At 39.0% G+C, this 24,171-nt stretch overlaps 1 protein-coding gene across 7 annotated transcripts in view; it reads right to left on the minus strand.

Moving 5' to 3' along the window:
* Window positions 1-21,393, minus strand: part of CEP112 (centrosomal protein 112) — a 551,576-nt gene extending 530,183 nt beyond the window's left edge. For 3 of the 7 annotated variants that reach the window (XM_055258901.2, XM_055258899.2, XM_055258897.2), the window contains exons 1-4: window positions 21,170-21,391; window positions 12,391-12,504; window positions 6,022-6,212; window positions 4,235-4,407 (exon numbers count right to left, since the gene is read on the minus strand). In XM_055258901.2, the coding sequence (XP_055114876.1) occupies window positions 4,235-4,407; window positions 6,022-6,212; window positions 12,391-12,496 (470 nt within the window). In that variant the 5' untranslated portion in view covers window positions 12,497-12,504; window positions 21,170-21,391. Of the gene's footprint in view, window positions 1-4,234; window positions 4,408-6,021; window positions 6,213-12,390; window positions 12,505-20,829; window positions 21,127-21,169 lie in introns of those variants that run through there. The other 4 variants (XM_055258898.2, XM_055258900.2, XM_055258903.2 and 1 more) reach the window with 4 other exon arrangements.
* Between the last annotated feature and the right edge of the window lie 2,778 nt (window positions 21,394-24,171).

The following is a 24,171-nucleotide window of genomic DNA, read 5'->3' on the forward strand; positions in this document are numbered from 1 at the left end:
ATAAAAATGCAGTAACAGATATATAATAGCAATGCAATGTGGAACAGTAGTTTTTCTTATAGAAAATATGGGTAATAAGATTACCTTAAACCAAGAAATATGAAAAATGAAAGCAAAGAAGAGAACCAGGACAGGACTACTAGCTAAGTGTCGAAGCTGTTTGGTGTGAAATGCTAAGTACACTAGTATATAATGTATACTTGGAGGAAAAAATAAAGCGTGAGAATAAGCCAGATGGAGTATGACCTCACCATACTTCTAACAAGTTTGGAACAAGGCTATATACCATATCCTACAGGAAGAATAAAAGTAAAGGAAAGGTGCCATCTCTACTGAATAGGGAGTCCTAACAAAAAGGCTTCAAAAGGACTCTGCATCTTTAATAATATAAAAAGGCTAGGACACAAACAGCATCATCTAAAATGCCATTAGAAATACTTCACATACAAAAAGGTCTAAGTAAAGCAGGATTTTATAAAGTGATCAAAAAAGAAACACTAAGGGGGAAAAATCTTTTAAGATTAAAGAGGTTTTTCAAAGGACAAGTTGAAGTGGCTGTAAAATTTATGAGGCAGCATTAAACTTCAGTTCTAACTAACAATAAATTATTCACTATAAAAACATACATGTGTCAAATATTATAAGCCTCTTAAACTTTTTAAAACAATTTCTTGCAGAACTGATTAGATATATTAGGTCAAGATTAGCAGATACTAACTTTTTCATTAGCACACTATGATCACTTAAAGGGGGAAATTTAGAAAAGAAATAAGAAGACAGAACCATCAGTAGCTGATTCACCACATGTGATCTGATGTCACACATGATACATACTTCACCTTAAGATCAGTTTTCTTGGTTTTAGCTAAAGTAAATGTTAGTTTTATTTTTAAATGTCTTCATGTATGTAAAAACTACAAATATCTGTTAACTAATGTAAATCAAATTAAAATTGTAAAAATAATCAAGTTAAAACTATTAAATTAAAAGAAACATAAGATACCCTGAGATATTTTGTTTTGGCAGCCCTAACTGACCTTAGTGATTCTGACATTTGACAGAAGATATTTTAAGCATGTCCTTTCCAGGTCCTTCGTTGTCATATTCCTCACAGTGTGTGAAGGGAATCGCTATAAACTACATCCAAGCTTCCCTCCATGTTTTCTAAAATTTATGCTTCCCTCAACGTTTTCTGAAATGTTAAAAAGAAAAAAAAATCCTTTTAGGGCATTTCCTCTGTCACAATATACCCGTTTCAAAGGGATTTTGTACAGATTAAATATATGGCAGTGTCTAACACAATCTACTCATTCATGCATGTATTCACTCTTGAATATAGATACTTACAGAATTCCTAACACGTTCCTGCCCAGTGCTAGGGGCTGGAAATATAGCAAATACAGCAAACAGCAAAAACACAAGTTCCTACCCTATGAAATTTACAATCTAGCACACAGGACAGATAGTAAGCCTCTACGCATGGGATGAAGGCAGCAAAGAAACACAGAGTACTAAAGGAGTAAATAGCGGGGTCGCCTAAACTGCCCTGGGGTATCAGATAAGGCTTCTTTCACGTTGCGATCTCTGAAGGATGGGTAGGACTCACCAGGATCACAAGAGTGCCTGTTTCTCCCATTACTTATTATATAACTGACAACGAATGCCTCATACTCTAGCAATCCTTCTGCATTAAAACGCCATTTAATAATAGGTGACCAACAAAGAGAATTAAGTTATTTTTTACAATTGTGGGGATTTTACTACGGTTTCATTTCTCAAAAAAGTCAGTGAGTAATAGTTGAAGGATAGTCTCATTGTATCTTCTTAAACTTTATCCTGTATTCCAAAGAAGAAAAAAATCTATTCACCCGGACTCCCTGGAAATCTCAAGTCTATTTCCTATCCTGAACCCTTCTCTTATACACACCTGAATCCTTGCAAATACTTCCATGACTGCGCATAGCCACTGCATTGAAACTATCCATGTGCTCATCTCTCTCCCCCACTCATCTAACAATGGTTATAAATCAAAAGTCTGGAGGGCTTAACAGATGAGTTATCATACTGCCAGATATAAGGATATCCTTCACTTCTACAAAGACGTAGTGTCTGTCTCTCCCCTTCTGTTTTTTGTTCACAGATGAGGTCTCACTCTATTGCTCAGGCTGGCCTCACACTCCTGGGCCCAAGCTAACCTCCTGCTTCCACCTCTTGAATAGCTAGGACCACAGACGCACAGGCTGTGCCCAATCCTCTTCCCTTCTTAAATCACATGATCCCTCTTTTCTACCTTTCTTCTTTCACTTGCTAGAACATAAAAATAGAAAAACAAATACTTCATTTTCCTCTTAACCCTACTTAAAGGGGGGAAAAACTCAAGCTCAATAAAGACGCAATAGACATCAAATTTGGTGTCAGGAATTAGAAGAAAATCGTGAAGGCATACGCTAAGGGGGTTAACCAAGAACTACTTAGCTCCAACCTATGGCTGTCTCCTGGAAAAAATTCTAGGTGTCCAGTTTTAAAGAGAAGCCAGAAAGTTGGGCTTTTATATGAAATTCCCCAAGTGTTAATTTTGACAACTCATTTAAAATTGTTAAAGACATTGTTTAAGTCCAACAAAACAAATCTATCCACACAATTCATTCAGTTCAGGAAGATCACACATTTTCAAACTATGCTCTAAGCTCTAAGATACACGAAACTATTTTTGTTCACTTTTATACTGTAAACTCCACATTCATTACATCTAGAAAGGAACCCAGAATTTAGCTGGACTCTTAGCAGACATTTTGGGAAACAACTGATGTATTTTGCAGCTAAACTAAGAATCGTATTTTTCTTTGTATACAGACCACAATCTCTTTATACCTCCATATAAAAAGATTGCTTCAAAGGCTACAAAAATTCTACAATTACACCTCTTCTAATTGTAATTCTCCTATGAATGTAAAAATAAGTATTTTAAAACCACACTTCCTACAGACTTATCTATTCGTTTCTTTTTAACTCTTCTGAACATGCCCTTAATTATTTCACCTCTTCCTTTTTGCCTCCCCATTCTGTTTCTCCTTTCTACTGAAATAATTTCATATGGACTGGATCTCTCACTTTTATCTTTTTCTTTTCTTTTTTTTTTGAGACAAGAGTCTTGCTCTATTGCCCAGGTTGGAGTGCAGTGGCGCGATCTCGGCTCACTGCAAGCTCCACCTCCCAGGTTCATGCCATTCTCCTGCCTCAGCCTCCTGAGTAGCTGGGACTACAGGCACCCGCCACCACGCCTGGCTAATTTTTTGTATTTTTAGTAGAGATGGGGTTTCACCGTGTTAGCCAGGATGGTCTCGATCTCCTGACCTTGTGATCTGCCCACCTCGGCCTCCCAAATTGCTGGGATTACAGGCGTGAGCCACCATGCCCAGCCTGTTTATATTTTTCGACCATAATATCTCAGGTCTGAAAAACATATAAACAGACTACATCAACTGTGGAGACATTTCAAATTACTAATGAAATTTCTATATCTGTTTAAGGAACAAACCAAAAAAATTATAGTGGACAAGAAAGATTATACTGTTAACAGAAACAGATTTCTAAAATTAAAATTACCAAGAGAATGGTGAGGATTGAACTACAAAGTATGGTACATGGTAATTGACACTGTCCTGTATTTTAACATTTCAAGGAATAAGGCCAAACGGAAAAGTAAAAATTTGATAAAAGTCCAAATTTACATCTATCCCTTCCCTAAAGCCAAAAATTATGCTACCACAATAATGGCCTTTTTGTACATTTCAAAAATTCAGAAATTTATTTTTATTTGCACTAAAAAAAACCTATTTAATACTCTAGTAAGAAAGCACCGTCTAATGGGGTTTACACTTACATTCATTATATCATTAAGTGAAAACAAATATTGTTCAAGGTGGATTTGCAGGATATTATATTTTGTTCAAGTTATTGATAATGCTTTTAATGTATGCTTGTCATAAAGGAAAATACATAATTGTGTCATTTAAAGATGCTCAGGGACCACTTGTCAAGCAATCAAAAATATATATGAAGTTAACAGCTATCTATTAAATGGCTAAAAATATAAAATAATCTTGAATGTGCAGTTAAGGGAAAAGTAAAACTACTTACCATTTAAAAAAAAAGGAAAAACAGAATGTATAAATCAGTTCCAAAGACAGACTAAATGATGAAACACATTCAAAATCCCATTCTCTTAGCATACCTGTAGACATCAGTTGGCGACTGTACCAAAGTGTCATCTTCTCCAGAAGAGCGTTTCCATGATTCATTTAATTTGTGTTCACTTGTCTCCGGCTCACCCAGTACCCAGGCTGGTAATCCCTCTGGGCTTGAACCTTTTGCTCGTGCTGGATTTGGTTCATCAAAATAGATGGACTGATTTTTAAAAGTTAGAAAAATTATTCTTTCAAAATGTACTATAATAAAACCACTAAAATTTCCACCAAGTTTCAAGTTTGATAACAGCCTTTCAAATACTCAAATTCAATTACAAACATTTAAAAAATTAAATGTACATTGAATTATGAGATATTAAAATACATTAAGTGATAACATTTACATTTTAGTTGCACTCTACTGTCTAAGAAATACAATAAACAGAAGTACATAACAGATAAATCTGATAGTAATGTTTATATTACAAAAGGAATATTAAATACAAAAAGTTAAATACAAAGTTTTTTTTTAATTATATGCTATCCTATCTCTTTCTGTAATCACTAACTACTTTACACACACACAAAAAGAAATCAGTGGGACGAGAAACACAAACAATGCAACCCAGGAATTAAAATTAGGAATCCCTTGATAAGGTGGGAACAGCAGAGTGAAAAACCTGGGATTTAGTTCTGGCCACACTACTAACTAGCTGGGAAACCCAAGAGAGTTCTCTAAACTTTCACATTATTACTATTTGTTAAATAAAGTCCTTCCCTTTGATTCTATGAAATTGTGTGAATGGGAAAACATGATACAATATACTCGTATCTTCAAATCTAGATGTGCTTCATAAAGTGTTCTACCTTTACACGTTTCTAAAGAAAACTCTGCATTGACTGCACGCACATCTCTGCAACAATTCTCCCAATCCTACAGACAAAATCCTCAAGGCACTGTTCTTTAGGGAGGATGACACAAGATCCTCCACTCCATATGGGACATGCACAGAAATTTCTTTTTAAATGACACAGTCATTAAAACTTTTGGCATTGTGCCACGGAAAACAGGAATTATTCTCTAATGCTCAGTGTGCAACTTGACTAAGTTGTGCTTTAAGTAAACTGATAAAATATAAAAAGTTTTAAAATACATCACACAGGAATTCTGCAGTTCATTAAAAAAATACATATATATCCTAACAGCAACTACCAAAGCTACCAATACCTAGTACTCCTTCTTAAGTACAGGCACTCAAATACCACACAAACCAAGTTATATTTTATGGTTACAAGGACCAGGACAGTGACAATTTATCCACCACGCATAATAACTGCCTTTGCAATAAAGCTGATTTTGACAATGAAATTAATTTAAGTACAGAAAATGACTTTTAAACTCCAATTTATTACTGTCATTTTATTAGAGTAAAAAGGAACTTTTACAAATCATGCACTCCAATCTCTCATGAACGTTTAAATAATATATATGAAAGAGTTTAAAAACTAGAATTTGCTGAATTACATAAAAATTACCATTATAATCCAGTGAAAATTAGCAAAAAGTAAAGCTCAATATAAAAAATTTCATTTTGTTTTTTAGAAATATTGTTGAATACTGAGGCATAACTAAATCAATAAGGATACTCCCCTTATAAGCAATACTTGTATTTTATTAAAGGTGGAAAAAATTGAATCATGAAGAAAAAAACAATTTTAATATATTATCTAGCACATACAATCTAATAGTATTACCATTCCCCAAAGGGATGATAACTTGATGCTTTTTTTTTTTAATGAAACTAATATATATCTTTTGTTCATTGATACCTACCATGTATGAAGGTAGAATTTTTAGTGTCCCGGGTTCAGGTCGGTGTGTAAAAGGGCCTTCAAGCACACCTCGTTTAAGCATATGCAATAATAATTTTGCATACAGGTTCCGATTCTTCCTCCCCATTATTCCTGCACCTGTTCCTGAAGGTTCGCACAGCTTTCTAATCCAAAGAGCACACCTCTGCCGTTCTATAAATACAGAAGAACTATTAGAAACTTGATTTTTTATAAAATGAAACATTCGATTACAAAGACCTATAATAGCACCTGCTTTAGTCTAAAAGAAGGACCAACAAACCTTTTCTGTTAAAGGCCAGAGAGTATATACTTTAGGCTTCACAGGCCATATGATCTCTGGCACAACTACTCTGCCACTGTAGCATGAAAGCACTCAGAGACTGTAAGTAAACAAATGGCATGACTATGTTGCAATAAAACCTGACAAAAAAAGACTGTGGGCAGGAGTTGGCCCATGGGCCATTGTCTGCTAACTCCTGGTCTACAATTTAACTTTATTAGGTAATTGGTAAATGAGAAAGACAAACGCAAAGAAATATTTTCTCAAAAATAAAATCTCTAGATTATCATTAAGTAACTTTAATTTTTAATTTTTAATTATTGTGAGTACACAGTAGATATATATATTTAGGCAGTACATGAGATATTTTGATACAGGCACGTAATGTATAATAGTCACATCAGGATAAATGGGGTATCTATCCATCACTTCAAGCATTTATCCTTTGTGTTACAAACAATCCAATTATACTCTTAGTTATTTTTAAATATGCCATTAAATTATTATTGACTGTAGTCACTCTGTTGTGCTGTCAAATACTAGGTCATATTCTCTCTATGTTTTTGTACCCATTAACCATCCCCACTTCCTCCCCACCCATCCTTCCCACCCTCTGCAAACCGTCCTTCTATCTCCATGAGTTGAATTGTTTTAATTTTTAGCTCCCAAAAATTAGGAGAATATGTGAAGATTGTCTTTCTGTGCCCAGCTTATTTCACTTAACATAATGTCCCCCAGTTCCAGCCATGTTGTTGCAAATGACAGGGTCTCATTCTTTTTTATGGCTGAATAGTACTCCATTGTGTACATGTATCACATTTTCTTTATCCATTTGTCTGTTGATGGACACTTAGGTTGCTTCCAAATCTTGGCTATTGTGAACAGTGCTGCCACAAACATGGGAGTGTAGATATCTCTTGGATACACTGATTTCCTTTCTTTTGGGTATATAACTAGCAGTGGGATTGCTGGATCACATGGTAGCTCTATTTTCTAGTTTTTCTGAGGAATCTCAAACTTTTCTCCATAGTCACTCCACTAATTTGCTTTAACACCAAAAGTGTAGGAGAGTTCCCTTTTCTCCACATCCTTGCCAGTGTTTGTTATTGCCTGTCTTTGGATAAAAGCCATTTTAACTGGGGTGAAATAATATCTCACTGTAGTTTTTATCTGTGTTGCTCTGATGATCAGTGACGTTGAACATCTTGTCACGTGCCTGTTTACCATTTGTATGTCTTCTATTGAGAAATGTCTATTTAGATCTTTTGCCCATTTTTAAATCAGATTATTTGATTTTTTTGTATAGAGTTGTTTGAGCTCCTTATATATTCTGGTTATTCCCTTGTCAGATGAATAGTTTGAAAAGATTTTCTCTCATTCTCTGGATTGTCTCTTCACTTCGTTGATTGTTTCCTTTGCAGAAGCTTTTTAACTTGATGAGATCCCATTTGTCCATTGTCGCTTTGGTTGCCTGTGCTTTTGAAGTATTACTCAAGAAATCTTTGCCCTGACCAATACCCTGGAGATTTTCCCCAATGTTTTCTTTTAGTAGTTTTCTTGTTTGAGGTCTTAGATTTCAGTCTTTAATCCATTTTTATTTTTGTATATGGTGGGAGATAGGGGTCTAGTTTCATTCTTCTGTATAGGGATACTGAAAACTTGATATCCATATACAGAAGAATGCCTTTAAAAATGTTTGCATTTTTGCTGTGAAAATTATGTAATCACAAAACAAACTCATGAAATATTGGGATTACTTTTTACAAGAAAATACAAAAGTGAAACTGATAAACTTAAGTAAATGGCACCACTTACTGAAGAGACTGTCCTTTCCCCAGTATAAGTCCTTCACACCTTTGTCAAAAATGAAATTACTGTAAATGTATAGATTTGTATCTGGGTTTTTAATTCTGTTCCATAGGTCCATGTGATTGTTTTTATGCCAGTACCATGACGGTTTGGTTACAATTGCTCTGTAGTATAATTTGAAGTCAGGTAATGTAATTCCTCCAGTTTTATTATTTTTGCTCAGGATAACTTTGGCTATTCTGGGTCTTTTGTGGTTCTACATAAATTTTAAGGTTGTTTTTTTCTATTTCTGTGAAGAATGTCATTGGTATTTTGATAGGGATTGCACTGAATCTGCAGATTGGTTTGGGTAGGATGGACATTTTAACAATATTGATTATTTCAATCCATGAACACAGAGTATATTTCTATTTTTTTGTGTCCTCTTCAATTTCTTTCATTAATGTTTTATAGTTTTCATTATAGAGATCTTTCACTTCTTTGGTTAATTCCTAGATATTTTATTTTATTTGTAGCAATTGGAAATGAGATTACTTTCTTGATTTCTTTTTCAGATTGTTTGCTGTTGGCATATAGACATGTTATTGATTTTTGTATGTCGATTTTGTACCCTGCATCTTTACTGAATTTGTTTATCTGTTTTAATAGTTTTTTGGGGGAGTCTTCAGGTACTTCCAATATAAGATCATAGCATCTTTAAACAAGCATAATTTTACTTCTTCCTTTCCAATTTCGATGCCCTTTATTTCTTTCTCTTGCCTGACTGCTCTAGCTAGGACTTCCAATACTATGTTGAATAACAGTGGTGAAAGTGAGCAACCTTGTTGTATTCCAGATCTTAAAGGAAAGGCTTTCAGTTTTTCCCCATCCAGTACAATACTAGCTATGGGTCTGTCATATATGAATTTTATTATGTTGAGGAATGTTACTTCGATACCCAGTTTTTTTAGGGGTTCTGTCACGAAGGGATATTGAATTTTATCAAATGCTTTTCCAGCATTAATTGAAATGATCATACAGTTTTTGTCCACCATTGTGTTATGATTTATCACATGGATTGATTTGCATATGTTGAACCATCCTTGCATCCCTGGAATAAATCCTAGTTGGTCATGATGAATGATCTTTTTAATATATTGTTGAATTCTGTTTGCAAGTATTTTGCTGAGGATTTTTGCATTAATGTTCATCAGGGATACTGGCCTGTAGTTTTCTTTTTTTTGATGTATCTTTGTCTGGTTTTGGTATCAGGGTAATACTGGCCTCACAGAATGACTTTGAAAATATTCCTCCCTCCCCTATTTTTTTTGAATAGTTTGAGTAAGATTGGTATTATTCTTTAAATGTTTAGTAAAATTCATCAGTGAAGCCATCAAGTCCAGGGCTTTTCTTTGCTGGGAGACGTTTTATAAATAAATTTCTGTGATAAAGTTTTGTTATAATTTTGCATCTCTAAAATAATTTTAGATGTATTGAAAAATCTTTCCATAATTTTAATTATGTAAACCTTGAAAGAGATAAAATGCAATCTCTGATTTATCTAAGCATTTTCAACTTATTCTAAAATTAAATCTTGAATGTTTTATGAAATCCAATAATACCCAGGGATTTGTAGCTGACTGATTGAGGGTTTTAACATCTTTAAAAATAATTGAGCACTATTTACATGTCATTTTGTGAAATAATTATTCTTTTCAAAATCTACCTAAAAATCACAGCACAGTTTAACCCACATATAATGGTCTATATTATCTTGCCATGACACAGGATTGTTTTAGGTCTCATGAAAACTATTCTGTTATTAATTTTTTATCAGTCTAAGTCAATTTGAGGATTATATATCTAATGCAAATCATAAATCTGCTCTAATCTTTTAGTTTACAAAGATCATATTCATTTATTGTTTTACCTACAAAAATCACTAAGACCGGATTGACTATGTTGCAAACATCATCTCAGGTTGGAAACTTATGCCTTTAAAATTTTTTGTATTTTTTGCTGTGAAAATTATATAATCATGAAACAAACTTCATGAAATATTGGGAACACTTTGAACAAGAAGAAAATACAAAAGTGAAACTGATAAACTTAAGTAAATAGTTTTTCAATCTACATACTTTCCACATCCCATAGCAAACTGCAATCTATATAATATTCTAATGTCCAGAATTTAGTACAATTTGGTTAATGAAAGAATTCATTCCTCTATGTAAAATAATGGGAAAACCCATTATCACAAGTTGAATTTAGCAATAAGATGTAATTTATTATGAATTTCTAGTTCTTGTTTAAGATGTGAGTTTCGGATTGCTTATCATAAACTAATTAAATAAAAGAAAGCCATGGATGTACCAATACTGACAATGTGTCAAGGAATCAAAGATTACAATTAATGAATTCTATGTACCTAATTTTTTTTTCTTTTGAGATGGAGTCTTGCTCTGTCACCCTGGCTGGAGTGCAGTGGTGCGATCTCGGCTCACTGCAAGCTCTGCCTCCCGAGTTCACGCCATTCTCCTGCCTCAGCCTCCCAAGTAGCTGGGACTGCAGGCGCCCGCCAACATGCCCATCTAATTTTTGTGTGTGTGTGTATTTTTAGTAGAGACGGGGTTTCACCATGTTAGCCAGGATGGTCTTGATCTCCTGACCTCATGATCCACACGCCTCAGCCTCCCAAAGTACTAGGATTACAGACGTGAGCCACCGTGCTAGGCCCCTAAAATCTTTTTTTTAAAAAAGATAAAATATGAGGATGGTTTGATTTGAAATACATTTACAATGAGAAATTTTAATACAAATGTTTCCTAATCAGCAAATCTAAGACAAAAAGAAAAAAAGGTAGTGAATATTAGAAGAGGATGCAATATAAAAATATCATTAGATATCATTCAAATAATCATGAACTTGAGTCATGGGACATGAAACATTCCTTTGAAAAATATCAGAGGAAGAAAGAAGAGGTTAAAGCCCGACAAGGTCAAGAGCAGAAGGCAGAGGAGGAGGTCTTCAAGGGAAGACCATGGCAACTTACCCAGGACTAGGAAAGGTTGAAGGCCCTAGAACAATAGGTGAACACAGAATGCATAATTTATATATCATACTCCCTTCTCCTAACACAGCTCCCTGGAATAAAGGCAACAGTCTCCACTTATCCATGGTTTTGCTTTCCTCTGTTTCAGTTACCCACACTCGAATGCAGTCCAAAAATAGGTGAGTACAATACAATAAGATACTTAGAAAGAAAGAGGGAAATTACTTTCACACAATTTTTATTACATTATATTGTTATAATTGTTCTATTTTATTATTAGCTATTGTTGTCAATCTCATACTGTACCTAACTGATAAACTAAATTTCATCATCAGTGTGTATGTAAAGGAAAAGACAGAGCGCATATAGGTTTTAGTACTATCAGCTGTTTCAGGCAGCCTCTGGGGGTCTTGGAATGTATTCCTCAAGATTAGGGGGGATTGCTATATTTAATACTGAGTCAGTTCCTCACTGAATATAGAGTCCACTCAGACACCTCAGGGAAACAGGCAACTTGGAAAAAGTAAAAGCCATAGTTTCCTGGTCCCACTTCAAACCTACCACTCAAAAGCTACCAAGTCACATTTACCTTTACAGACAATCTTACACCTACTATGGCTTAGAGAATCTTCCCAGTCCCCAAAATTCTCTCCAATTGCTCTCTAGTGCCTTAAGTTACATGAAAATTCTCTAACTTGAGAAAAAGACTTTCATTCCATAATTAGAAATAACAGGCCAGGAATTGGAGACAAGATAGCAACAAAACTTTATTCACACTGGATTTTGTTCTGCCAACAAATAAGCATAAAAGACCAATAGATTATTTTCTGCTTTGATAGACAAAAGGGCCAGAGAACAGGAGAACAGTAGGCTCCTCCTGTCTCTGGCCCTTTCCATAGAAAGAAGAAAACTTTGCAAGAAAAATTTCCATAGAGAAAAGAAAAACATGCAAGAAAAAAGGTTGTAGCTAACTTTAGGATCCATGTGCTGTAAGCTCATGACATGTGAGACGAGGCATCACAATAAGATCTGTCCACAGTTTGGCAAGACATTATCACTGAATGTCTATCTACCCTTGAACAACTCAGTGTAAACAGTCCTATGTCAATGGCAAAAATTGTTACTAGAGAAAATCAGTTTTTCTTCCATGTTGATAGTTCATTGGTTTGACTAAATAATATAAAGAAAAAACTTAATCTTAAGAATCTAATTTTCAAACATAATCTTACCTGTCCTATGAGGTAATTTTAGAACAAAGGGCTTCATATCAACCACAAAGTGATCAAATTCTGCATCCAGCTTCTCCCATTTTTCTTCTTCACTTCCCACTTCCATAATCCAATCTGTAAAAGATTTTAAATCAAAATATTAAGGATTTGTATGCTGAAAACTACAAAACTCTGATGAGAGACATTTAAAAAAAAAACTCATAAGAGTTAAATATCAGTTCTCCCCAAATTGACCTGTAGATTTAGTGCAATTCCAATCAAAACCCAGCTGTATTATTTGTAGAGATAAGCTTAACTCTAAAATTTACACGAAAAGGTAAAGGAACTAAAGAGCCCAAACAATTTTGAAAAAGTACAAAGTTGGAGAACTCACATTATCAGATTTTAAGATGTACTCCAAAGCCACAGTAGTCAAGACAATTGGTATTGGTGAAAAGATAGATCAATGGAAAAGATTAGAAAGTCCAGAAACAGACCAAAACAAACATGAACAACCGATTTTCAACAAAGGTGTGATCCATGAAGAAATGACAGTTATTACAACAAATGATGTCATAACAACTGGATATCCATATACAAAAAAAAAAAAAAAACGAATTGAACTTCAACCTAAACTTCATCCTGTATATAAAAATTAACTCAATATGCATCACAGACCTAAGTGTAAAAATGTAAAACTATACAACTCTTAGAAGAAAGCCTGGGAGGAAATCTTTGCAAACTTGAGTAAGGCTAAGATTTCTCATATACAACATTAAAAGCACTACCCACTAAAGGAAAAACTGACTAGGCACGATAGCTCATGCCTGTAATCCCAGAACTTTGGGAGGCCCAGTCAGGAGGAATGCTTGAACCCAGGAGTTAAAGACCTGGGTAATTTGGTGAGACCCCATCTCTACAAAACAAAAAAAAATTAAAAATTAGCCAGGTGTAGTGGTATGTACCTGTAGTCCCAGCTACTTGGGATGCTGAGGTGGGAGGATTGCCTGAAAGTGTGAGAGGTCAAGGCTGCAGTGGGCCATGATCGCACCACTAAACTCTAGCCTCGGTGCTAGATAGAGCAAGACCCTATCTCAAAAATAAAAAAGAAAGCTGATATATTGAACTTCACAAAAAAAAAAAGTGTCCTGTAAAGGACTCTGTTAAGGAATTGAGAAGATAAAGCCACAGACCAGAACGAAATATTTGCAAATCATACATCTCATACGAGACTTGTATCGAGAATACATAAGGAACTCTCAAAACTCAACAATCAGAAAACAAACTACCCCGATAATCAGCAAAAAAAATTAGTCCCTTTACCAAAGAAGAAATACAGATGGCAAGTAAGTACATGACAAGATGCTCAATATCATTACAGAAATGCAAATTAAAACTATACTGAGATACCACTAACATTAAAAATGCAAACAATACCAAGTGCTAGTGAGGATGTACAACAACAGGAACTCTCATGCATTGCTGGTAGAAATACAAAATAGTACAGGCACTCTGGAAAACAGTTTGGCAGTTTCTTACAAAAATAAACACACACTCAGCCTATGACCCAGAAATCCCACTCCCAGGTATTTAGCTAAGTGAAAAGAAAAATCTATATACACACAAAAATCCAAATGTGATTTTTTTTAAATAACCACCAAACAACTGAAAACAGCCCAAATGTCCCTCAACTGGGGACTAGATAAACTGTGGCATATCCACACAATAACATAGTACGCAGCAACTGATACACACACAATATGGAAACTTCAAATCCTTATGCTAAGTGAAAGAAGCCCTTCTCAAAAGGCTGCATACTGCCTAATTCCATTTGTGTGACATTCTAGAAAAGGCAAACAATATAGACATAAAGAACGGATCAGCAGCTCATGAGGTTAGCAGTGGCGGCAGAGTCTCAACACAAAGGGATGGCAGAAACGATTTGGCATGTTGGAATTGTTCTGTACACTGTCTATGTAGGAAGTTATGAGAACCTCAGTGTGTAAAAACTGATAGAACTACATGCCAAAAAAAGTGCATTTGCTGTATATAAATTAAAAAAAAATTTTTTTCAGACGGATTCTTGCTCTGTTGCCCAGGCTACAGAGTGCAATGGCACAATCATGGCTCACTGCAAACTCCGCCTCCTGGGTTCAAGCGATTCTCCTGCCTCAGCCTCCTGAGTAGCTGGGATTACAGGCACACACCACCATGCCTGGCTAATTTTTCTATTTTTAGTAGAGACAGAGTTTCACCATGTTGGTCAGGCTGGTCTCGAACTCCTGACCTCATGATCCACCCACCTCAGCCTCCCAAAGTGCTGGGATTACAGGCATGAGCCACTGCACCCACCAAATATAAATTTTTTAATCCTCTTTAAAAACTATAAAATATTGGTCATCATACTTCTAATTAACAAGAAAAACACTGAATACAAAGGGGGTGAATCCCAAAAATCAAAAGTGTAGGTTTTGACAAAATTTGTTAAGTTAAAAATACATCCACACTCTACATGTTCCTTTAAATTGTGAAATGTCCTGATAGGGATGTGTGCTACCTTTACATTATGAATGGTGCCAATTTTTCATTTATTCCATTTACAAATTCTATATTTGGTGAAAAGCTTTGTTCTGCCTCATAAGCTATCTTGCTCCACAAACTGCCCTCTATCTGCTAAACCAGCTTCTAATATTTATCACATTATCATATGGTTTCCACCATTTCATCATCAACAACCTCTTCATAGAAAGTTCTCTCTACCCTGTCTCTGTAAGTAAATCCTAGCTTTTACTTGCTGACTTTACTTTCCTCAGTCATTAGAGGTAAGCCAAGGTCTCTCATAATCTCTCTCATTCTCTCTCTCTCTCCCCACCTGCTCTCTCATGCATCCTCTGTAGTCTTTCACTTTCTCCACTCAACCACGCAGTGGAAGGAAAACACTTACCAAGATCCATCTTGCCACTTCCCAACTACTGCTCTTCCTCCCTCAGCCCCAAAATCCCTCATGAGGCTCAACGCTCCAACCATCTGACTACCACGTACTCCCCTTTCTCATCTCTGTCATCTTGCAAAGAAATCCGTCTGAAACTAGCCTCTTGTCCTCTTTTTTCTTTTCTTTTCGTTTTTTTGTTTGTTTGTTTGTTTGTTTTGAGACGGAATCTCACTCTGTCACCCAGGCTGCAGTGCAGTGGCATGATCTCGGCTCACTGCAACCTCCGCCTCCCAGGTTCAAGGAATTCTCCTGCCTCAGCCTCCCGAGTAGCTGGGACTACAGGCGCCCACCACCACGCCCAGATAATTTTTCGTATTTTTAGTAGAGACGGGGTTTCACCGTGTTAGCCAGGCTAGTCTTGATCTCCTGACCTCGTGATCCGCCTGCCTCGGCCTCCTAAAGTGCTGGGATTACAGGCATGAGCCACCATGCCCGGCCGCCTCTTGTCCTCTTAAATGCTCTCTTCTTATTCCACTAGATCTTTCCTTTCTATTTGGCAAGGCCGCAATCCCTTGATGCCCTCCTTCATGCTCTACAGGGTTGCTGGAAAAAAATGGCACTGCCTTGTAGTCAGACAGCTTCCAACAGTACCTGAACCCTCAGGAGTCTCGCTATGTCCTACTCCACGAAGCAGCTTTAAAACTTTTCCCAAATATCTTACAGCCCCTTGAATAACTCCAGCCTCTCCTCTCAATTTAAAAATCATACATCTTGCTTCATGGAAAAAATAATAGCCAGGTGGTACCACCCCAAGATGTTGTTCCTCCCACCTCTCAACTTACCTCTCAGAGAAAACACTCTTCCACCTCTGCTCCTGTATCAGACACAATAACTCTCCCTCTATCTGTCCTCTATCAATTGCCTATCCGCTATGTAAAATTTTCCATCTCCACTGACTCCTTCCCCTCTGATAGCCGCTGAGAAATATCTCAAAATCTGCCTGCTTCTCTATTCTCACTGCCACGATCTCAGATAAAGGCCTGCTCACCACTTAACTTGGACTACTGCGGCAGCCTCATCATCTGTCTCCCTACTGTCAGTTTTCTCTAGTTGAGTCCATTTTCCTCACCTGTTCCAGAATGAGTTTCCTAATAACAAAGCTAAGTCTATCACTTCCTGTTTAAAAATCTCCCCTCACTCTAGCATTCCATTTACCAAATCCACTTACTTTCTCCACTTCATCAACTTCTATCCAGATCTCACCCCCTGTATATTACCTCTTCTATCTCCATCATGGTAGCAAAAATCTTTCAAAGTTCACCAGTGATCCACTAATTGCCAAATCCAAAGGGCTGTCTTCAGTTTGCATCCTATTTGACATCTCACAGCATCTTCCACTTCTGACAACTCCCTGCTCCTAAGAAACTCTTCTTTGACTTCGGTGGTTCCATTCACTCCTGGCTCCCCTACTGCCTCAGATCATTCCTTCTTGGTCTCTCAATAGCTCTGGCTTCTACAGTCAACATGGACTTTCCAGTGCTCTTTCCTTAGTCTCCTTTTGATCTGACTTTTCATACTCGCTTAGTGATTGCATTCAGTACCATCATTTCAAGTATTTGTTTCATGCCATTCACCCTTAAATTTTATTTCAAACTCCAGCCTCTCTTTGCAACTCCAGACTCATTTACAATAGCTCCTGGACCTATTCACTAATGTCCTGTTTATTACCTAGATTTATATGTCCAAGAAAAAAATCCTTGATGTTTTTCTCCATAAACCTATGTTGTACTCTGCTTGATGACATCATCTACTTTATCTCCCAAGCTAGAAGTTTCAATGTTCCCATCCTCTAAACCCCCACAAACCAATACATCAATAAATGCTGAGAAATATCTCAAAATCTGCCTGCTTCCCTATTCTCATTGCCACAATCTCAGATAAAGGCCTGCCCACCACTTACTTGAACTACTGCGGCAGCCTCATCATCTGTCTCCCTACTGTCAGTTTTCTCTACTTGAGTCCATTTTCTTCACCTGCTCCAGAATGAGTTTCCTAATGACAAAGCTAAGCCTATCACTTCCTGTTTAAAAATCTCTCGTGACTGCCTAAAACAGAATACTATCCAAACCCAAAGTTAGGCATACAAGTACCTTTGCATTTAGGCCTGTCTCTCACACCACACACACAAACACACACACACACACACACACACACACACACACACTTTGCCTAACTATACCAACCCACCAATGCCCACTTCCCTCTTGCCACAATGAACTCCTCACTATGGTCAAACCCCCCGAGGACTTATCTGATCCCACCCCCTTTGCAATTTCATAGGCTATTCCCTCCACCTGGAGTCAGGTAAATGCAGCTCAAATGTCACCTGAGTGAAGCTGGCCCCCCTCCCTTGCCCTAGACTGGCTGTTGCTCTGTTCTCAGTGTAAACTGTTCACATCTGTGTACAGCATGTTTTTTTTACACATCTGTGTATTATTATGCATACATCTTCCATTATCTGTGAGAAGCTCCTAGAAGGCAGGGACCATGATTTACACATCTTAGTAAGTACCTAGCTTATTACCTGGTACTCATCATTTTTTGTTTGGTCAGTTGGTTTTGTTTTACATGTATACAATATATTCCATCAGTTATGCACTTGGTAACAGAAGGCTATGATACCAGTGCTGGATGTGAGATCATAATGTTGAAAAGCAACAATTCAAATGGATGAACAAAACCAATGGAAACTCATAAACCCAGAGTTTTAAAGCACAGCTCTGGCCTAGATGTACTCCGGGGCCTAAAGACTATATACTGCCCATGTACTCAAACATTTGCCTGAGAACATCTATAGCTAAAGCTAAATAAAAAAGATTCCTCATAATCACTAATTCTCAATAAATCCTTTGACATGGGCAGGAAATGTTAGTGTTTAACATTAGAGGAAACTAAAATTCAACCATTAAATGACTAACTCAAAATCATGAAATCAAGCACAAAGCTCAGATTAACATTCTGAAACCTCTAGCTCTCAGATCCATTATATTGACAATTTACATATAAGTGAGCAATATCTCCAACTAATTAAAAAGTATTTTGAAGGCCGGGCACGGTGGCTCACGCCTGTAATCCCAGCACTTTGGGAAGCTGAGGCAGGCGGATAACTTGAGGTCAGGAGTTCAAGACCAGCCTGGCCAACATGGTGAAACCCCGTCTCTACTAAAAATACCAAAAAAATTAGCTGGGCAAAGTGGCACACGCCTGTATTCCCAGCTACTAGGGAGGCTGAGGCAGGAGAAACGCTTGAACCCGGGAGGCGGAGTTTGCAGTGAGCCGAGATGGTGCCACTGCACTCCAACCTGTGTGACACAGCAAAACTCTGTCTCAAAAAAAAAAAAAAAAAAGTATTTTGAAAAGTAGAAAGGCAATTGGAATTGCTATATTGACATGCAATATTGACGTATACATTTCAAAAAAAAAACAAGAATCAAAGTAACATTTGGTAAAAACTAAAAATCTGCTCCTTCTTATCCCTTAATTTTTCTCCAAAAAAATAAAGAAACGGAAAAAGAACAAAAAAACTAACATTTCAAACCTTCAAGGATTTATTGCTACACAAATTACATCTTATTGGCCAGGTGTGGTGGCTCACGCCTGTAATCCAAACACTTTGGGAGGCCAAGGCGAGTGGATCATTTGAGCCCAGGAGTTCAAGACCAGCCTGAGCAACATAGTGAGACCCTGTCTCTACAAAAAATACAAAAATTAGCCAGGCATGGTGGCATGCATCTGTAGTCCCAGCTACTTGGGAGGCTGAGGTGGGAGGATCACTTGAGCCCAAGAGGTCAAGGCTGCAATGAGCCAAGATCACGCCACTGCACTCCAGCCTGAGCAATAAAGTGAGACCCTGTCTCAAAAAAACTGAAAATGGGCCGGGTGCAGTGGCTCACACCTGTAATCCCAGCACTCTGGGAGGCCGAGGCGGGAGGGTCACCTGAGGTCGGGAGTTCGAGACAAGCCTAGCCAATTAAAAATACAAAAATTAGCCAGGCATGGTGGCAGGCACCTGTAATCCCAGCTACTCAGGAGGCTGAGGCAGGAGAATCGCTTGAACCTGGGAGGCAGAGGTTGTAGTGAGCTGAAATCACACCACTGCACTCCAGCCTGGGTGACAAGAACAAAGCTCCGTCTCAAAAAAAAAAAAAAAAAAAATTGAAAATGAAAAATAATTTTAAAACAAATTACATCATATTGACAAATTGTATCTAAGTTCCAACTTATCAAAAGTTTCATACCATTTATCAGAATTGAAAATTTAAATTACTATAATTGAAAAATAGGTAAAGCAACATCTTTGGCTTAGGCTTACAGTAATTATAGTGTGCCTATTAGTTATATAAATTATTTCAAAGGTAACCCAGGTGACGGACGTTGCAGTGAGCTGAGATCGCACCACTGCACTCCAGCCTGGGCCACAGAGCAAGACTGTGTCAAAAAAATAAATAATTTCAAAGGTAAAAAAGTAAATTGGGTGACTCTTGCTTATAGCTACAATCTATATTTGGATCATGTCTTTTATTAAACTCACCCATGTTGTTTTTTTTTAAACTTCTTTTTGGACAGCTACAAAATGGGCTTACCTACCCTAGAGTCAGCAAACATAACCAAGCCACGAGTATTAAAAGGTCTGGGAAAAAAAGGAGTCACAACTGCCAAGCAAAGAATACACTTCATTCATATCACACTCCTTGCCAAACAAAACGTTCTTGGAAGTTGCGTAAAATCCATTTTGTTCAATCAAATCATATTTTAAGTATATTGTGGGTCATTAAAGAAAACTGGAAATGTCGCCAAATTAAAAAGGATTACAGGTGCACGTTTTCTCTGGCTTACACGTGTGGATGTTTTGACAGGAGTCTTCCCTGACCCTACCCGTAGCTCAGTGTGTGCTTTAGAAACAAATCTCAGTTTATTTTCTGGCCCGGCCCTATAATTTCCGCACCATTTCCACGGTCATTTCACAAAGGAAGAAGCTGAGGCTTAAGTGAGGTGAAATCACTGTCCTAGGTTCTTAGGGGACAGTGACAGCTGGGCCTGAACACTGCACAAATTATTAATACCATGCATTCCACTAAGCTGCAGCCTGACCACTGTGGAGAGGCTCATGGAATTTAATGTGCCTTTTCTATCTTATTTTGACATCTTAAAATATTAAAGACAAATAAAAATAGCCGTGCAATGATCAGAAAAGCTGTTCACATTTACTTATGTCGTTCTCTTGAACACTTAAAAATAATTAACTCAGAAACACAGGGTAGTATCCTACATGCGGCGGTGCTGGGCTAGGGCCTCTCCAAGAGGCCTATGACTTTCTGCAAACCAACCAGCGCCCTGGTTCTGTCCCCGCAAATCCAGCTGATTGTTCTGAGACTCTTTTCTGCGACGGAATTGAAAACTCCAGCGGTGCCCTTCCTGGCAGTCCCTTCCTCAGCCCGCCGAGGCCCAGGCCCAGGCCGCGCTCCTACCTTATCCAGGACACAGATTTCCTCTCCCAGTCGCAAACCCTTGGGTCAGACTCCTGGACCACGTCAGACCGATCAAACCGGCTGATCAAACTTTACTTAGAACTTTCCCAAGCCGTCCCGGCCTGGATCGCGCTCTGCCTGCCGGGGACACCACAGCGGGCAGCGCCGGGACTCCCGGGGCGCACGCCCCCCAGGCCCGGAGAACGGGCCCAGGGCCTGAGGGCGACGCCCCTTCCCGAACGGGCCCGCAAGGGCGGGGCGGCAGCCACCGGCGCAAAATTACACTCAAGAACCCGGTGGGAGGGGCGGGGGAAGGAAATTCGGAAAAAAAAATGAGAACCTGGCACCACCACACGCAAGCTTTCCGCTCGGCCGCTGCCGCCAACGCCGCCGCCGCCCCTGCCAAACGGTTTCAAATCCTTGCGGGCCGCTGGGTCGCCGCCGCCCACCAGCCCGGGGGCGGGGACTTTCGCGCTCGCATTTCCCCGCCCCCTACTCCACCCCTCTAGCCTGAGGTGCGGTTGCCATGGCGACGTTCTCGGCGGCTGCGACCACCGGTGCCCCAGGCTGGGGGCGGAGACTTCCGCGCTGGCATTTCTCCGCCCACAGGCGGCGGCGTCCGCGCCGCCCCGTTGCCATGGCGACGCTCCTGCTGGCCTAGCAGCCGCCAGACTCGCATTCCAGCTTGCGGGCCCCTTGGCGGGTCCCCGGTCGAAGCTTCCGGGATAACCCGACAGCAGTTTGAATGCTGCTGCCCTCCCGCATCCCACGCTGAGTCGCTTATGATCACCTTAGGGGCCGTGGCGAAAGAATAGGGGCACAGAAAATGGGGCGGCTGGAGGATGTTCACAGAAGGGGTGATCCGCTATGTGGACAGACATCAGAGTTGAATGAGTCTCAAGTGAAAATTTCCTCACTCTCTGATATATCAAAACCCAAGTCAAATTATTTAAAAGGTTCTTTTTAAAACCTATTCCACTGGAAGTAAACACCAACAGCTCTTCCTTGTGTCAAAGACAAATCATGCTAAGGAAAATAAAGGGTACAGAATGCTTTTAAGAATGTTTAATTTTCAAAAGCATACTTGAACATGTTTATAACTAGGCAATGATCTATAATCCGGATCATTAGTACTGAGAATCAAGGATGCAAAATTAAGCATGCAATTGCAGGAATTTAACCAGTCAGTTAATACATTCAAGATAGATAAACTGACCGGGCGCGGTGGCTCACGTCTGTAATCCCAGTACTTTGGGAGGCCAAGGCGGGTGGATCAGGAGGTCAGGAGACCGAGACCATCCGGGCTAACTCGGTGAAACCCTGTCTCTCCTAAAAATACAAAAAGTCAGCCAGGCGTGGTGGCACACGCCTGTAATTCCAGCTACTCGGGAGGCTGAGGCAGGAGAATTGCTTGAACCCGGAAAGCAGAGGTTGCAGTGAGCCGAGATTGTGCCACTGCACTCTAGCCTGGGCAACACAGCGAGACTCTGTCACAAAAAAAAAAAAAAGAAAGAAAGAAAGAAAGAAAGATAAACTACCCTACTCCAGCCTCAGGAGGAGGAGGATATTAGTCAAAGGAAACAAAATTTAAGTTAGATGGGAAGAATAAGTCTAAGAGATCTATTGTACAACGTGGTGACCATAGTAAATGGTAAAGTACTGTGTTCTTGAAAATTGCTAAAAGAGTATATCCTAAGTGTTTTCATCACAAATTTGATAAATATGTGAAGCAACACTTGTTAATTAGCTTGATTTAGTCATTTCACAATGTTGTGCATGATACATATATGCAATTTTTAGAATCATAAACTGCATTGCTGAAAGATATGAAATGAATTTGACAAATGGTGTCTAAATGAACATGAAAAGAAAAATAGAAGATAAATAGAAGATAAATCAAAGAAAAAATGTAACAAGCTCAAGCTCATCTCAGAGGAAATAACTATAGCAGAAAAATATAACTGAAAATGAAAATGTCAGCGCCTCTGCCCAGCCGCCCCGTCGGGAAGAAGTGAGGAGCGCCTCTGCCCGGCCGCCCCGTCTGGGAGGTGAGGAGCGCCTCTGCCCGGCCACCCATCGTCTGGGAGGTGAGGAGCGCCTCTGCCCGGCCACCCATCGTCTGGGAGGTGAGGAGCGCCTCTGCCCGGCCACCCATCGTCTGGGAGGTGAGGAGCGCCTCTGCCCCACCACCCATCGTCTGGAAAGTGAGGAGCGCCTCTGCCCGGCTGCCCCATCTGGGAAGTGAGGAGTGCCTCTGCCCGGCCGCCCATCGTCTGGGAAGTGAGGAGCGCCTCTGCCCGGCCACCCATCGTCTGGGAAGTGGGGAGCGCCTTTGCCCGACCACCCATCGTCTGGGAAGTGAGGAGCGCCTCTGCCCGGCCACCTATCGTCTGGGAAGAAGTGAGGAGCGTCTCTGCCTGGCCGCCCCGTCTGGGAAGTGAGGAGCCCCTCTGCCCGGCCGCCCCGTGTCTGGGTAGAAGTGAGGAGCTCCTCTGCCTGGCCGCTCCGTCTGGCAGGTCTACCACGGAGGCCAGAAGCAATGTGGGGGCTGGACGTGGTGGCTCACGCCTGTGGTCCCGGCACTCTGGGGGGCGAGGCGGGTTGATCACTTCGGGCTAGGAGTTCGAGACCAGTCTGGCCAACTTGGCGAAACATGAAGAATACAACAGACAAACCAACCAACCAACTCAATGACAACAAAACAGGTCTACCCTGGAGTCATACTCTAATTTTTTCTATTTTCCTCCCTTTCTGATCCTTTATCCCACTTTCTTTTTCTTCCTCTTCCTTCTCCCTCTTCTTTGTCAAATAGAGGATTGAGTTATTATCACTGATCCATATAAAGTCCCTCTCTCATTTAACTCCCACCCCCATTTCTATTCCCCGACTTCCCATGTGCAACCTTCCTAATGTGTTTGATACGCATCTTTTTGTTTGTATGTATTTTTAGAAAATGTTTATTGTTTTTGTATGCAAAAAAAATTAATAAAAAAAAAAGAAAATGAAAATGTCTTTAAATATTTCCTCTGCTTAGGTGAAAATAAGATGAGTAGATCTCCCTTCCCACTGTTAAGAACAAGCTGATTGTCACTTTTTGCATTTATATATATCATTTTCATTTATATATTTTTCATTCATATACACACATGCAAATAAAAATATTAAGATATGCATATAGAGTTTTATTATTTATGTTATGCGTATATAACATGAAAGAGATACCAGCTTGAGCCTGAGCTGTGTTCACCTTAGAACTCAAGCCTACATGTCATGTTTAGATGACTAGTAGGCAAGTTTCACTTGGAAACTCCTTACCTGAGAACCAAGGAACCTCCTAGAAAG

Source organism: Symphalangus syndactylus, chromosome 20 (assembly GCF_028878055.3).
Source record: "Symphalangus syndactylus isolate Jambi chromosome 20, NHGRI_mSymSyn1-v2.1_pri, whole genome shotgun sequence".
NCBI lineage: Eukaryota > Metazoa > Chordata > Mammalia > Primates > Hylobatidae > Symphalangus > Symphalangus syndactylus.